At 40.4% G+C, this 16,330-nt stretch overlaps 2 protein-coding genes across 2 annotated transcripts in view; both read left to right on the top strand.

Annotated features, from left to right (window-relative positions):
• Window positions 1-5,064, top strand: part of LOC134755703 (FHIP family protein AGAP011705) — a 37,097-nt gene extending 32,033 nt beyond the window's left edge. The window contains exons 14-16 of the mRNA XM_063692252.1: window positions 3,020-3,152; window positions 3,270-3,380; window positions 3,684-5,064. Of these exons, the coding sequence (XP_063548322.1) occupies window positions 3,020-3,152; window positions 3,270-3,380; window positions 3,684-3,916 (477 nt within the window). The 3' untranslated portion in view covers window positions 3,917-5,064. The remainder of the gene's footprint in view (window positions 1-3,019; window positions 3,153-3,269; window positions 3,381-3,683) is intronic.
• A 1,449-nt stretch (window positions 5,065-6,513) lies between these two features.
• LOC134755652 (nischarin) lies at window positions 6,514-15,364 on the top strand. The gene is made up of 4 exons (XM_063692185.1): window positions 6,514-7,073; window positions 8,111-8,357; window positions 9,941-10,059; window positions 12,991-15,364. The coding sequence occupies exons 1-4, from the start codon at window positions 6,633-6,635 to the stop codon at window positions 13,579-13,581; spliced, it is 1,398 nt and encodes a 465-aa protein (XP_063548255.1). The 5' UTR covers window positions 6,514-6,632; the 3' UTR covers window positions 13,582-15,364.
• The last annotated feature ends 966 nt before the right edge of the window (window positions 15,365-16,330 follow it).

Consider the following 16,330-nt stretch of genomic DNA (forward strand, 5'->3'; position numbering starts at 1 on the left):
TCCTACCCGGCCTGCTGCTCCCGCAGCTGCACACGCAGCCCAACGTGCCCTCCCTGTACCAGGTACTGTCCACCGTGCCTGTACCAGGTACTGTAGCCCAACGTGCCCTCCCTGTACCAGGTACTGTAGCCTGCTGTCTGTGCTCAGCTACTGCCTAGTGACGGGGCTGCTCGGGAAACTGTGCGCGGCGCCCTGCGCACTCCTACCCGGCCTGCTGCTCCCGCAGCCGCACACGCAGCCCAACGTGCCCTCCCTGTACCAGGTACTGTAGCCCAACGTGCCCTCCCTGTACCAGGTACTGTCCAACGTGCCTGTACCAGGTACTGTAGCCCAACGTGCCCTCCCTGTACCAGGTACTGTAGCCTGCTGTCTGTGCTCAGCTACTGCCTAGTGACGGGGCTGCTCGGGAAACTGTGCGCGGCGCCCTGCGCACTCCTACCCGGCCTGCTGCTCCCGCAGCCGCACACGCAGCCCAACGTGCCCTCCCTGTACCAGGTACTGTAGCCCAACGTGCCCTCTCTGTACCAGGTACTGTAGCCCAACGTGCCCTCCCTGTACCAGGTACTGTAGCCCAACGTGCCCTCCCTGTACCAGGTACTGTAGCCTGCTGTCTGTGCTCAGCTACTGCCTAGTGACGGGGCTGCTCGGGAAACTGTGCGCGGCGCCCTGCGCACTCCTACCCGGCCTGCTGCTCCCGCAGCTGCACACGCAGCCCAACGTGCCCTCCCTGTACCAGGTACTGTAGCCCAACGTGCCCTCCCTGTACCAGGTACTGTAGCCTGCTGTCTGTGCTCAGCTACTGCCTAGTGACGGGGCTGCTCGGGAAACTGTGCGCGGCGCCCTGCGCACTCCTACCCGGCCTGCTGCTCCCGCAGCTGCACACGCAGCCCAACGTGCCCTCCCTGTACCAGGTACTGTAGCCTGCTGTCTGTGCTCAGCTACTGCCTAGTGACGGGGCTGCTCGGGAAACTGTGCGCGGCGCCCTGCGCACTCCTACCCGGCCTGCTGCTCCCGCAGCCGCACACGCAGCCCAACGTGCCCTCCCTGTACCAGGTACTGTCCACCGTGCCTGTACCAGGTACTGTAGCCCAACGTGCCCTCCCTGTACCAGGTACTGTAGCCTGCTGTCTGTGCTCAGCTACTGCCTAGTGACGGGGCTGCTCGGGAAACTGTGCGCGGCGCCCTGCGCACTCCTACCCGGCCTGCTGCTCCCGCAGCCGCACACGCAGCCCAACGTGCCCTCCCTGTACCAGGTACTGTAGCCCAACGTGCCCTCCCTGTACCAGGTACTGTCCAACGTGCCTGTACCAGGTACTGTAGCCCAACGTGCCCTCCCTGTACCAGGTACTGTAGCCTGCTGTCTGTGCTCAGCTACTGCCTAGTGACGGGGCTGCTCGGGAAACTGTGCGCGGCGCCCTGCGCACTCCTACCCGGCCTGCTGCTCCCGCAGCCGCACACGCAGCCCAACGTGCCCTCCCTGTACCAGGTACTGTAGCCCAACGTGCCCTCCCTGTACCAGGTACTGTAGCCTGCTGTCTGTGCTCAGCTACTGCCTAGTGACGGGGCTGCTCGGGAAACTGTGCGCGGCGCCCTGCGCACTCCTACCCGGCCTGCTGCTCCCGCAGCTGCACACGCAGCCCAACGTGCCCTCCCTGTACCAGGTACTGTCCACCGTGCCTGTACCAGGTACTGTAGCCCAACGTGCCCTCCCTGTACCAGGTACTGTAGCCTGCTGTCTGTGCTCAGCTACTGCCTAGTGACGGGGCTGCTCGGGAAACTGTGCGCGGCGCCCTGCGCACTCCTACCCGGCCTGCTGCTCCCGCAGCCGCACACGCAGCCCAACGTGCCCTCCCTGTACCAGGTACTGTAGCCCAACGTGCCCTCCCTGTACCAGGTACTGTCCAACGTGCCTGTACCAGGTACTGTAGCCCAACGTGCCCTCCCTGTACCAGGTACTGTAGCCTGCTGTCTGTGCTCAGCTACTGCCTAGTGACGGGGCTGCTCGGGAAACTGTGCGCGGCGCCCTGCGCACTCCTACCCGGCCTGCTGCTCCCGCAGCCGCACACGCAGCCCAACGTGCCCTCCCTGTACCAGGTACTGTAGCCCAACGTGCCCTCCCTGTACCAGGTACTGTCCAACGTGCCTGTACCAGGTACTGTAGCCCAACGTGCCCTCCCTGTACCAGGTACTGTAGCCTGCTGTCTGCGCTCAGCTGCTGCCTGTGACGGATTCCGAAACTTCGGCTTCATAGCCTTTGCAAAAGTATTAAAGCGTTCGGAAACGCATTCTTGTGAAATGTTCCACAACCACGTAGAACTTCTAGAGAAACCCACTGTGACGATGCCTTGATTAATTGTTACATGTTTAAATGCCCTTTTTAGGGTTCCGTACCCAAAGGGTAAAAACGGGACCCTATTACTAAGACTCCGCTGTCCGTCTGTCCGTCCGTCTGTCCATCTGTCCGTCTGTCTGTCTGACACCAGGCTGTATCTCGTGATCTGTGATAGCTAGACAGCTGAAATTTTCACAGATGATGTATTTCGGTTGCCGCTATAACAACAAATACTAAAAACAGAATAAAATAGATATTTAAGTGGGGCTCCCATACAACAAACGTGATTTTTGACCGAAGTTAAGCAACGTCGGGCGGGGTCAGTACTTGGATGGGTGACCGTTTTTATAGTTAATGGTACGGAACCCTTCGTGTGTGAGTCCGACTCGCACTTGGCCGGTTTTATCGTCTTTGTATTGATTCTAAACCCTTAGTAAGCTTAACCCTACGTAGAATTGTAGTTTTATACCCAAGCGAGTTTGATAAAGCGTCTTTTATCAATGCTGATTACGATCCTACCGACCGCGCCAAGACACATCAAGTTTAATTTCCTACAATTGAGGGGGAATTTAAATCTCGGGGCAGACGTGTAGGGTTACAGCCGGCGTAGCTTTATTTGACGTTCATAAGCGCATTGTAATATGCCTACTTGAATAATAAACTATCTTTATCTTTCCCTTTTCCCAGATACTAAGCAAGCTGCGGGACGAGCTAGACGAGTTGACCAGCGGGCTGGACAACACTGCAGAACTGGTGGATAAGGCGCGAGTGTTCCTCGTGCAGAGAGAACTGCTGCTGGTCAGGAGGACCAACAACGAAGGTACTTATACAATAGAATAGAAATGTTTTTATTCATAAAAACAAACGAGACAATTTACATATGGAAAACTGATTAGTGCAATCGCCTTCCAAAGTATAAACAATGTTTTGTGTACAGCGTCCAGCAACAGCAGCAGTCCTCGCACCGACGAGCCTCTACATCGCGGCGAGACCAAACGGCGGAGTTTGAGTACTAGTATATCCAACATGTTCGGACGACGATTATCAGGTTAGTCCGAAATACTATTAAAGAGTCAACTTAAAATTCTGTCTGTTTAGCTAGGATTCTATTACCGTTTTCTAATCTGGAGTTATTCCCAAAATCTCAGCCATTTGCGTAGGCAAAGTGGTGCGGTATCCAACATACATATTATTAGGTAGGTTGTTTTTTCTGGCTGCTCAATTGGCAAACTGTAGGAAATTAAATTTTATGAACGTTCCATCACTGGCTGGGCACTAAATTTCCAAGCTGATGGAGAAATCAACATCGTTCATAATTATTTACAAAATTATTTTTCATGTATATTTTCAGCATCCCCATCGCAGCCGCACAGCATCCCACACTCGACAAACTCGCCCGCCAAGCGGCCCGTCTTCACCCAAGAGGCCTACTGGAATCAGTCTATAGCTCTCCGTTCCATCCTCAATGCCGTCCTATTAGACGAGTGGCTAAAAGAACTCGCAGCTCTTTGTGAGGAACATGCACTAAGACTGTCGGCAGGCAACTATGAGGACGATACTTATTTGAGAACGGTGGGGTTATGACTGTTAGCTAAACGTGGAGTCAAGGATGGCGTGCTAGCTACGCGTGATACGTCCGTATGACAGAGAAATGTACATTAAAATAGTACCATGAAACCAGTCCGTCCTCAACGCCACCCTACTACGAGTGGCTGAAGGAACTTAGACGATAATTACTGGACGGTTATGACCGTTAGCTAAACGAGGGTCAAGTATATAGCTAGCGTATGACAGAGGAACTAAAATAAACTTAATGCATTGAAGCAATTTTGGGGTAAAGAGAAATCACATATCAGCATAGTTGATTATTACGCTACATTTGCTGATCGTGCCTTCTGTCAATTACAGTGAATACTATAACTTTATTAGTATAAAAGGGAAATCGAAAAACAATCTTACTACGTGAGAAATAAGATTGTTTTTTTCGAAAGCGCTCTAATGCGACATACGTTGAAAAGGAAGGAAGGAGTTTAGTCTGATATTAGAGCCACGCGGAAAACAACAGACCTTACCTCAAATCTTTAGGGTTTCAGTGAACTTATAACCATAAATGTGTTTTTCAATATGTCGGGATTATCGAATTTAGCGCTGTGCGTGCTCAAATGGGAATTATTATTAAGGTTACAATTAAAATAAACTTAAGGTGAGTTGGTAAGGCACTTTAATATGTTAGCAAATATGTATGGGTTGTTGCTATAGTCTGGTTTTGTACATAGTTAGACTTATTTCCCAGTTATATTGCAAAACACGTGTATGGTTTTTGCCTTTACTTACACGGTACATAAGAATTAGGAAAATTTTAGATTGTAATGTACATACAAAATAAAATTGGATCGAAATCGCTTTAAATTTTATATGTTTAATTTCAAAACGATCAAAGTTTTTAATTTTTAACATTCAGTGATAATATTTACTGTTTTTTTTTATTCTATAATTATAGTAATACGTAATAATCACACATAATTATAAGTACCTACTTTTATCGAGTAGTAAATGCCATGAAAGTAATTTTGAACTGTGATTTTGTGATGTTCAAAACAGGTTTATTTATTGTATATATATTCAGTATTTCGTAAATAACTAAAGCAGTAGCCGAGTGTGTTAATACTAATAACAATTATTAATTACTTTTAAGACTTAGAAATGCTTCTTAAAACTTTAATTATTAATATGTCCGTACTTTTTAGGATTCCGTACCTCAAAAGGAAAAAACGGAACCCTTATACTATAAGGGTTCCGTTTTTTCTTATAAGGCTTATAGGATCACTCGTGCGTCTGTCTGTTTGTCTGTTATTCTATTTAAAATGTTTTAAATTTTTCAGATTTTGACTTTCTTAGATTGTATAATTATTATGTTTTGTATAACATTGTATAACTTGCGAATGAATTGGTTATTTTCGTGAAACGAACATTTTTATTGTGTTGTATTTTGTTTCTTATATTTTTATAGTTTGACAGTATTTGTTGCGCAATGCTAAATGTAAATCCAGGACTTATCGGGACTCTAGTCCTTACTTCGTCACGTCCTTTTCCGTCCAACGGATATAAACATCTTTATATAAGGTTAAAATAAGCGCAATTTTTTAATGAAATAAGAATATATATTATATTTCCAACTTGTGTGAGTGTAATAAGTCAATTTATTGATTGTAAGAGTAAGTAGGTAATGAACACAAACTTATTTTGATATTTAATAGCTTTGACACAAAAATTATACCTGTTTCAATGTTTTTATTGTATATTTCATAGTACAACCAGCATCACAGACACTAGAATTTTCACTACGTAATTTCGCATCATATTTCATCACACACTTATTTTATAAGCATTAGTATTTTACATAACTTGAAACACGGACAGAAAATAAGATAAAATCACTCCTTATTTAGCTTTATAGTGAGACATGTGACGCTGACTGTACCTGCGAAATACGCTTGCCAATTGCTAATTTGTAGTCGGTATATAACATATTCTCAACCATTACAATCAATTAAATAGAATCCGTTTACCTGGACAATACATCTGTATCTGACATCTGTCAATAAAATAAATCAATGTCTAAATTGTTTTATTTGTATTAATTTTAATTCTTGTGACAATAAAACCTAACATTAGGCAGCCGACATCTTTCGTATCTAAGCAAACAAATGACTGAATCCCGTCGACTTGTGGAGCTCGATATCAGACGGGATGAGCTGAAGGCCCGCCCACCAGCGGCTGTTACGTATAATTACGTCAATGGTGTGCTTTCCTGCCCGTCATGTGCACGGGTCTTTGCAAATAAAATCGGCTACGCGAGCCACATGCCACATGCGAGCACACGAACAACGGAGCCGGAGCTAAAACACTGCAACGTCGGCGATAGCTCCCATACAAGTTGCAGTCCATCTGTAGCAGCCCTAAAACAACTTAAAAAAAACTGCGCTTACAATATTTTTATTTTATACATCATCCTGCCTCGTGATTCGTGAATGGTTTTGTTTAGTTACTAAACTGTACGTTAGATGGCGCTATTCGGTGTATGTTAAGAACAAAATTTAGTAGTACAATACGGACCAAAAACCAAAACTAGTTGTCAAAGTGTCGTCTGTCAGTGTCAGGTGACTGTCAAATCAAAAGGCTCATTTCGCGGAAGTCCCCCGTCCATTGCGTCACACGAAATGTGAAAACAAAATAATTATTCAAATAGTTAAGCGTGTAAATTCAGTGACACGACGCATTAGTTCTCCAAATACTAAATATGTCTTCGTATGTGACTCACAGAAATGAGGCGTCGGTGAGCGTTGACCAGACAAGCTCGAGAGAAACTATAACTTACTACAGAATAACAGTTAAAGTTGGCACTGTGCACTGGAACGTGTTGCATCGCTACAATGACTTTGTAGAACTCCATGACAAGCTCGTCTCAAACCATGGAGTGGCCAAGGAGTTATTGCCCCCAAAAAAAGTAATACGGAATAAAACACCAAAGTTTGTGGAACAAAGAAGGGAGGCGTTGGACGTGTACTTGAAGAATGTTTTCAACTATTTGAAGTTGTCCATGCCGTACGAATTCGCCCACTTCCTAGACATGCATTTGTATGATATATTTTTCCTGCTGCAGGATTTGGCGAAGACTTTGTTTTTAGAAGGAGACAAGTTGTTAGAGAATGAGAAGTCTCATAAATTCACTCCAATGGAGGTTTGTTTATTTTTGTAATATTTTTATGAGTTGTCAGACTTTTTAGTTAGGTTTCTCACTTCTGGAAAAAGAACCTAACTAAAAGGTATCAAGTAGATAGGTCGGTAAAGGTAATAACTAGGGCACAGAATAAGTAATAGTTTTATCATACAGAACGGCCACGAACCGCCCCGCCCCGACTCGAATTACCTCGCCTCGCGACAGCACATTGATGACCTTTTGACGACCGCTCAGTACTGTTTTTAAGCAACTTACTCAAACAATGACTCACGTAGAGACGTTCACACATAGAAACGCAAGTGATTTTTGATGCATAGCATGTCCACCCTTTGCTTAGGTGTAGGTATTATAGGTTGTAAAGATATACACAAATGACTTAATGGTATTAGTCATTTGGTCCACAGTCCAGCTACCTAGTGTTTTAAAAAGATAAGAAATATGCTTGGGATAAATCTGTCCATTACTGCTACTATCTGAGATCCAAATGTATGACATTTGGTAAAGTCACATTTCGGTACACGGCAGGAAGAAGTTGATAACTCGAGATATTTTATTGAAGAAATTTGAACTTAATATCCAAATTTCTTCCATTTTTTCCCGCCACATCAACTTCTTCCCGCCGTGTATGGAATTATTTAATCCCTTTATTAATAGGTGAAGAAAATAATAAGAATGGTATATATTTATAAAACGGAATATAAATGAGGAGTGAAATGTAAGTTAATAACAGGCCCTGAAGTCTTAAATTCATGTTTGTAAATATTAATAAAAGCAAAAAAAACTTACATTATGCAATATTGCATGACAACTCTGTTAAAAGTCAGCTTCATATTTATAATTTAAAATTGCTCCATTATCCTGCGCCGCCTTCTGAGCTTTGCTTGACAAACATATAAAAACTTTAAAATGCGCGTTTTCCCAGAGAAAGGACCTAGCATATATAGCAAATTTCATCAAAATCGTTAGAGCCGTTTGCGAGATCCCTGAAATATATATACAAGAATTGCTCTTTTAAAGGTATAAGATAATTGTTCCAGTTACATGCAATAAGTGAACGTTTAAAAATGGCCTGCCCACCAACCGAGAAACAGGACCAAATGTATGACTTCAGCCACATCCTGGACTACTGCTCGCAGCTCCGGGCCCTGAACATCGAAGGCAGCTACGAGAAGCTTGGCACCAGCACCATAGTCCCTAATGAGCTGCAGTTTGACCTGATACCGTTCAAGTCTCTGCAGGAATTAACAATACTTGGAGTTCCTATGGGATGTATTCAGAGTGTTGGTGAGTTTGCACTTTTGAATTAAATGCTGAATATATCAAAAGATTCACAAGGTTAAATAATATGTAATAATGTGTTTAAAAACGGATTGGACAAGTGGCTTTTAAACAATAAGACTGATACTGTTAGAAGTATTAGAACAAATTAAATTATTAACAGAAAATACTTTAATTTGTTTTTATTTTAAGTAGAAACACTACTATATAAATTATAAACTGAAATAAATGTCATATACTAAGAAAAAGTGACCAAGACCTCCAGTGCCCCAGGCTGGAATCGAACCAGCCTGGGGCACTGGAGGCCTTGGTCACTTTTTCTTAGTATATGACATTTATTTCAGTTAATAATACTGATGTTACTTAGTGATGTGGATATGACTTAACAAACTGACCTACATAATACTGGACACTGTGTGACATAGGCTCATCAGCTAAATAGCTGCTCGCCTATAATTACAGGAACAAATATCTGTGCTTATCACACAAATAAATGCCCTTACCAGGATTCGAATCTAGGACGATCAGAATCTGCTTCACAGGCAGGGTCACTACCCACTAGGCCAGACCGGTCGTCGAAATGATATATTTTTTTTTTTTTTTTTTATTAGCCTATTTTGGTGTCCCACTGCTGGGCAAAGGCCTCCCCTCGTTTTCTCCACTCGACCCTGTCATCGCCATTTTCCCACCATTTGGGGTAGAATGCGTCCAAGTCGTCCCGCCATCTCCTTTTTGGTCTGCCTGAACCCCGGCCTGCACCGTCTATGGTGCTCCGTGGGTCCCACTCAGTAACCATTTTGGCCCATCTTTCCGGGTGCATGCGACAGACATGTCCCGCCCAGTCCCACTTAAGCTTAGCGGTCTTGACGCCTACATCTGATATGACGCCTGACGAAATGATATAATAATAATAAATAGTTTACAAGCTGCTCTATAAGCCCTCTTTCTACTGATTGGTCCAACGGCATCCTGTATTAAAGTCCTCTAGATGAAACCATGTATTGATTTCTATGCAGGTTCAATGTATATTCAAATATTATTTTTTTAATGGTTGCCTATCTTATTTTAGATACTTTAAGATTGAGTTTAAGAGAACTTTGCATACAAAGTTCTCTTAAACTCAATCTAACTGAGCTATGTAAGTTAATATATCATAATATATTAACTTACATAGCTGCATAGGTATAATAATCAATGCAAATGAATGATATATAATTGGAAATTTGAAAGTACTGAATAGTCAGAAGGTCAGAACATAGTTCAAATATATTGTTATCAGAAGTCCGCCAGATTTCTTACAACAGTTTAGTAATTTGGTGAAATAACCTGATTGAAAATGTACCGCTGTCACCAAGGCTCAGAACCGGTTTTGTCTTTATACGAAAAATACCGATATTATTACGTTCTTTTTCGTTCTTTGGTTTATTATTTCATTTTTAATGGGACAATTTAATAATACGAAGTTGTTACATGATTCAGTCCATGTAAATAGCATAAAATAATTAAAAATATTGTTTGTTTTTTAAAAACACCGGTTCCAAGTCTTGGCTGTCACTCTACTAATGTTTTCTAAATGTTTATTCCCACAGGTTCCCTCCGAGACACTCTAGTCAGCCTGTCAGTGCTAGTAGCTAGTGTGGTGTCCATGAATGAGTTCCTGCTAGTGGACATACTACATAAAGACCCCTCCAGCATAGCTGATACTGTGGTAAGTCACATAATGTTATCAGTATCAAGATATAGACCGCGAGCCAGGCGCAAATTTCGTCAGTCATCGCCTTCCGGGCGAAAACTCGTATAGCGGTTAACGGCTATGTATGATGAACCCTCGTGAACGTCAGCTGCCGCTCCATTGGTGGGTTGAGGAACGTTAACCACTATACGAGTTTTCGCCCGGGAGGCGATTGGTCATGGAAGTCTATTCCTGGCCCGCGGTCTATATCTATGGCTGGCGCAGCCTGATGTTTGTGGACATTAACTTGTAGTAGAGCTAAACTTAGGTGATTTTTCGGGTATTCACCCTAATCAAACTTAAGTAATTTTTCGGGTATTCACCCTAATCAAACTTAAGTGATTTTTCGGGTATTCACCCTAATCTGTTAAATAAAGCAATTGTTCTTTTATACAGTGTGTTGGCTACCAAAAGGATGGCTTCCATTTCCAACATGAGTGAAAAGAAAAAAGCCCATTTGAAAACGCAATTTTACCATAATGAGATGGTAATATATGGTTCAAATTTATATAACTGTTCATGACCTGGGCTTAGCTTAGGCCCCCTGACCATTTGTCTAGCATAACCCAAAATTATACTAGACGTATTAGAGGTACCTGTCATCAATCATGTTTTAGAATTTCTATGTTAACTTCTGTGACGGTGTGTCGTGGCATTGACGTGGTCAATTTCTATCAAAGCGATTAGTAATTACACTAATGACATCCAACCATAACATTTACAATTTTATCAAGGTACAACGGCTGCAGTTAAAGCCAGAATGGTACCACCAAAGGTAGACCTTATTTCGTTGCAATAGGGATTACGAAAATTCAGTTAATGCGGTAACCTACTTCTGGTTCTAGCCATTAGGCTAGTGTACTGGCATCCCAACCTACAACACTAACCTTCTGTGGGTTACGGTTTTGTTGACAATGACACGAGGGTAAGCCCAAAATTACCACAGACAAAATTACCTCTGACTACGCAGTTAAAAGGTGTCTGTCTGCTGCGTATACTTTGTTGAGATTTTCCAGTTTCTGAAACACAAGTCTAACAAATATTTTAGGTTAAATAATGCCCTTGAGGCTTGTTTGCAATTTTGATATTTGCGTTTGAAATAGGTACAGCTTACAGCTATTAATGTGGACAAATTTTGAAATAGATAAGTGTTCTTAAAAGCATAAACTATATTTCAGATTAATCTTACTTAATTAATCTTACATAAGCATGTATGTTATTAAATAATGATAACAGGGCACGCGTCCATGAGACCATTTATCAAAGTCTAGCTAACCTAAATAGGTCATGTGGGGACGCAGATTACGTTATCTGAGTAGTGTGGTCGGCCTGGATAGTTACTCTACGACTATGTTGGTCTATACCTATAACAAACATGTATTGATTGAAATAAAACTATATGAAAACGGATTATATCACGTGTATTGAATTTATAATACATCCCGACGTTTCGAACCCTTTACAGCGTTCGTGGTCAACGGGTGACTGAAGAAAAGCTAGAGTGTGCATAAATACAGACCTAGATATACCTTATGTCATTGTATGTGCAAAGTTTCATTACAATCCAACACGTAGTTTTAAAATGAGAGGTAATTACATTTGTATAGGAAGGTGCAATTCGGCCGAGCTTGCCGGGGACTTAAAGTAGCAGCAAGCACTTTCGAATCAAAGGCGTTTCTCATCGACGTGTGGGATATCTATTCAGGCCCTTTTCACTCTGTAATTACTCTATATTAGTCCAGTGCCAGATCTATCCATATCCTATCCTACTTAAGCTCGCCTATCCAAAATATGAATAACATGTTCTTCTTAAGAAAATAGCACAATTCTGTAATTGTTATTCCAGTTATTTCCGATTGGTTGAATTAATGTCAGGCTTACAAACTCGTCACGGCGGATCCGGTCGCCACATGAGGGGACGATAATACAGCAATTTTGTCGTATAGTTTAAAAATAGAAATAAATTTTATGTACTCGGCAATATGTGTAGATTCCGTAGATGTTATACATTGATATAAATTACTAAGTATAAGAAATACCTAGTTAAGGGTTACACGTGTTATTGTCACGGTTATAGCCGCAGATAAAGACATTCCGACTAGTAAATACTAATACTGTATCCATAGCGATAAGTGCGACTATAGGTCAATTTCAATAGAGAATAGAGACTAATCGGTCGTTTAATAATATTATGTAAATATTTACATGCTTATATATGCTTATGCCATATGGCGGGTCCACAATTTCTTGTTGTTATTTTGTCCTGTCAGCCAAGGGAAAATGTACTTTAGCACTGTTTTCGCCAATAGTAACAGAGTTTGTTAGAAGAGATTACAACACGTTCTATTAACATGCTTGCTTAGTTGATGGGCGACGATTACGGAGAAGGATTAAGGGGTATATTTACCACAAAAATGTATGTTAAAATTTATATCCTATAAAACCATACTCTAAGAACAAATTAACTTACTTTCTATAAAAATATTTTAATTTGTGTTATTTCAAGTAGACACACTAATATTTAAACTATAAACCGTAATAAATGTCATATAGAACTAAAAAAAAATACCAAAGCCTCCAATGTCCAGAGCTGGAATCCCGCTGGAATCAAACCAGCGTCCCCTGTTTACCTGTTTTTTCCTTCGTATATGACATTTCTTACGGTCTATAAAACCATGATTAAATGTGACGTTTTCAACCAAAAGGTACCACATTGTCGCTTGTCGATAAGGTTGATTTCTAGTTGAAGCTATATGGAAATAGCGCCTTACTGACAAGCGACAATAAGTACCCTTTTGGTTGGAAATGGCACAAATTATTAAAAAATAGGGGATTTATGACAAAAAAAGTTAATATCCAAACATATACATATGTATTCGTAATACAACTTTATGTAATTCTTTACAGAAATGGAAGAAGCTGTCAATAGTGAGCTTCGCAAGCAACAACATAAAGGACATGGACTGGGCGATCAAACTCGTTCCAAAACTGCAGCACCTCAGTTTATCCTCGAACAAGCTCTCCGACTTGTGCGATGTGTCCTGCCTTCACGAACTCAGGGTCCTCAACCTATCCATGAACAACTTCCAACTCTGTGAGAGCTGGCACTCCAAAATAGGTAACGTAGTCAAATTAGATCTCTCACAAAACAAAGTGGAATCTCTTCAAGGATTCTCGAGACTATACTCCTTGGAAAGCTTGGACTTAAGCTGTAACTGCGTTACTGATGTCGAAGAGGTTCAGCATATCTGTAAGCTCCCGGTTTTGGAATATCTATGGCTTACCGCAAACCCTGTAGCTTCTACAGTAGATTATAGAGTTAAAGTTTTGGAGCAGTTTAATGCGAGGATGGAGGAGATTTGTTTGGACAATGAAAGGGCGTCGGGAAAAGAGCTGGATACAGCCAGGGTGCTGCAGGCCTTAAGGGTAGTGAAAGAGGGGAAGACTCCGAGCTTTCTGCAGAATAATAACACTACCCATTGCTTTAATAGAAGTTGACAGTTAGGTTTGTAAATAGAACAATTTGATGTGTAAATTGGAATTATTTTTGATAGATAAGAGGTAGTTACTAACTTAGCTGGTAAGTAATTATTTGGACATTTATTTTATTAATATTATTCATTGTCTTTTGAATTGTGAAGTCTAGAAAAGCCTGACAAAAATGTTGTATAAATATAATTTGATAAACTTATAATGGACTATTATAATTTTAAAGGCGTGTTTTTGTAACTGGAACGTGTTATTTCTGTTTTATTTTTTACTTATCTAATAGTATAGAATTACGTCACTTTTACCCTGACGCTAAATCGGTGTAATTTTATAATATCGTTAATATGCGTGATAATAAATAATTAATCATAACATAATATTAATGTGAACAGTGAGCACTAATGTAATTAATGATATATCTAGTTTAAAAGCGAGTATGTTAGATCAATACAATAATATTATCGTGACCTTGTGAAAGATAGTTTTACAACTCTATACGCACACCGGAGCGAATCCGCATCCATCTTACAGACCGCCGTAGGGTATTCCAACTGTCCAATTTATTTGTCCAATGTGCCTTGCGTCTCACTCTCTTATTAAGCAAAATATGAGACGCAAATACACATTGGGCCAAGATATTGTACAAATGGAATTTAGACACGCATCTAAGACAATCAATGAAAATTTGGCCACATGTAAATGCAACTAATGCGATACGAGGGTAACTTTTTGACACTTTAATTATAGGCTTAGGTATATAAGGATATAATTATAATCATTTTATATGTGAAAAATGTACATCAGTATAAGTGATACTATGTAATATAAAGACAAGGGTCAAATGTTGCCTTATTATTAGGACGAAGTGGTCCATTGTATTCTGTAAACCTGTCTGAAAATAATGTAAGTAACTAATAGACCCCATGGACTGTCATTTTGTATGGGCTACCATGGCAATACAACTTTAATATTATACTTGCCGCAGCACCAAGTCGCTGCCCAAATATTACAGGGTTCTATGTTACATTTTCAATGTAGTTGAAATTCGACTTAATGTCACTATGATAAAGTTTAAATTTCAGTTCGATAAAAGTCAAACATAGAACCCTGTAATATTGGGGCAGCGAAGTGGCGAGTCGGGCAATAAAAGTCAGGCACCGTAATACTACTTGCGCTACTGAGCTATTACCGCGAAAATCGAAGTAATCTTCATAATTTCATAGAAGTTTGACGTTTAAAATAACACAGTGCACTGTGTGTGCTGTCAAAATCTCTGCAGACTTTTTTTGGTCTAACTACTACAGTTTGTGCTTTTGGAACTAGAGATTTTTTACATGGCAATAATTTTGCCTCCCAACGAAGCTGTCATTTAGTTTTTTTTTTGTTTTTTTTTTTGTTTTCTTTATTTAACTATGTTGGGAACCGATTGCTAGGATTTAGATACTCGTATTAAAATAAATAAGTGTTCGATAAATCAATTTTTGTACGTGATACTAAAAAGTAGATATGGTAATTACCAATAATACAAGGAAAAGTTTGTACAAGTTTTGGCTTAGGTACTCATAACAAGAAACTTGCATCAAGGTAAAAACAGTTGCTGTTACATGTGGGAATAAAGTTTCTTTTTACGCGCACGAACTTGAAGGAATTACCATTCTAGTTATTAATAAGCAAATACGTATTCATTTATAAGTATTATACTTGTGATTAAACCGTGCATTGTATTGTATATAAAGGATTGATATATTTTATTAAGAATTGATTGATTTATTATTAAAGTTATTTTAATGTTGTCTTGAATTTTAATTTCTTGTTGCGTTGCTTTGGAAGTTTAGACACTTTAATATTAATATACACTGTCATCTATTTTTTAAAGGAGTGTAAGTATACTATTTTAATTGCTCGGCAATGTTCATGTGACACCCCTGTAGCTACAAGGGTAGAATGGAGACACCAACAACCAACAATAGGTACTTATTTATTATAGATACAAACGCGGTATAATGTAGACACTAAAATAGTAATGCAGGAATAGAAAGATACAAAAAGCATTTGTATCAATATAATCTTTGGTTGAAAGCAGAGTAAAGTAGTTTTTTTGAGTTCCGTACCTCAAAAGGAAAATAAAACTGAAAACTTATATTATTACTCGTGCGTTTGTCTGTCTGTGCGTCTGTCACAGCCCATTTTCTCCATAACTACTGGACCAATTAAGTTGAAATTTGGTACACATGTAAATTTGTGACCTAAAGACGGACATGTAACGTAAACTAATTCATTTTTTACTCACTCATATCTGTAGTAATGTGTGTAGCATCGTTTTCCCAATATGAACCGAAAATGTTTCGTAACCTTTTAAAAACGTAACAACAAAAGTGATTATAATTAGCGCTGAATGGGTTAAATACTCATATTCACAAATAGAACAAAGTACGTTACCTACCTTCTATTCTATTTATCAAACATCTTGGGTACGGTGACAGATGTCATCTCCATATAATTGAACAAAACCTTAAAACGCAAAATTGTATTGAGATCATCTGTAACCGTACCAAAGCTGTTTGAAAAATACCAAAAGCTATAATTCTTCGTTGATTGGAGTATGAAGTACTGGTTTTGAATTGGTGTTGCTGTTGTATTGTTGCATGTGAATTTACTTTTAGTTTCTTTAATAAAATTAAAAATATTATATTCAAGTATTTCAGGGTTGACAAGAAGCAATTATATTGTTATGTGCACTTAAACTGTAAAACAATAA

This window comes from Cydia strobilella, chromosome 1 (assembly GCF_947568885.1).
Source record: "Cydia strobilella chromosome 1, ilCydStro3.1, whole genome shotgun sequence".
NCBI classification, from domain to species: Eukaryota; Metazoa; Arthropoda; class Insecta; order Lepidoptera; family Tortricidae; genus Cydia; species Cydia strobilella.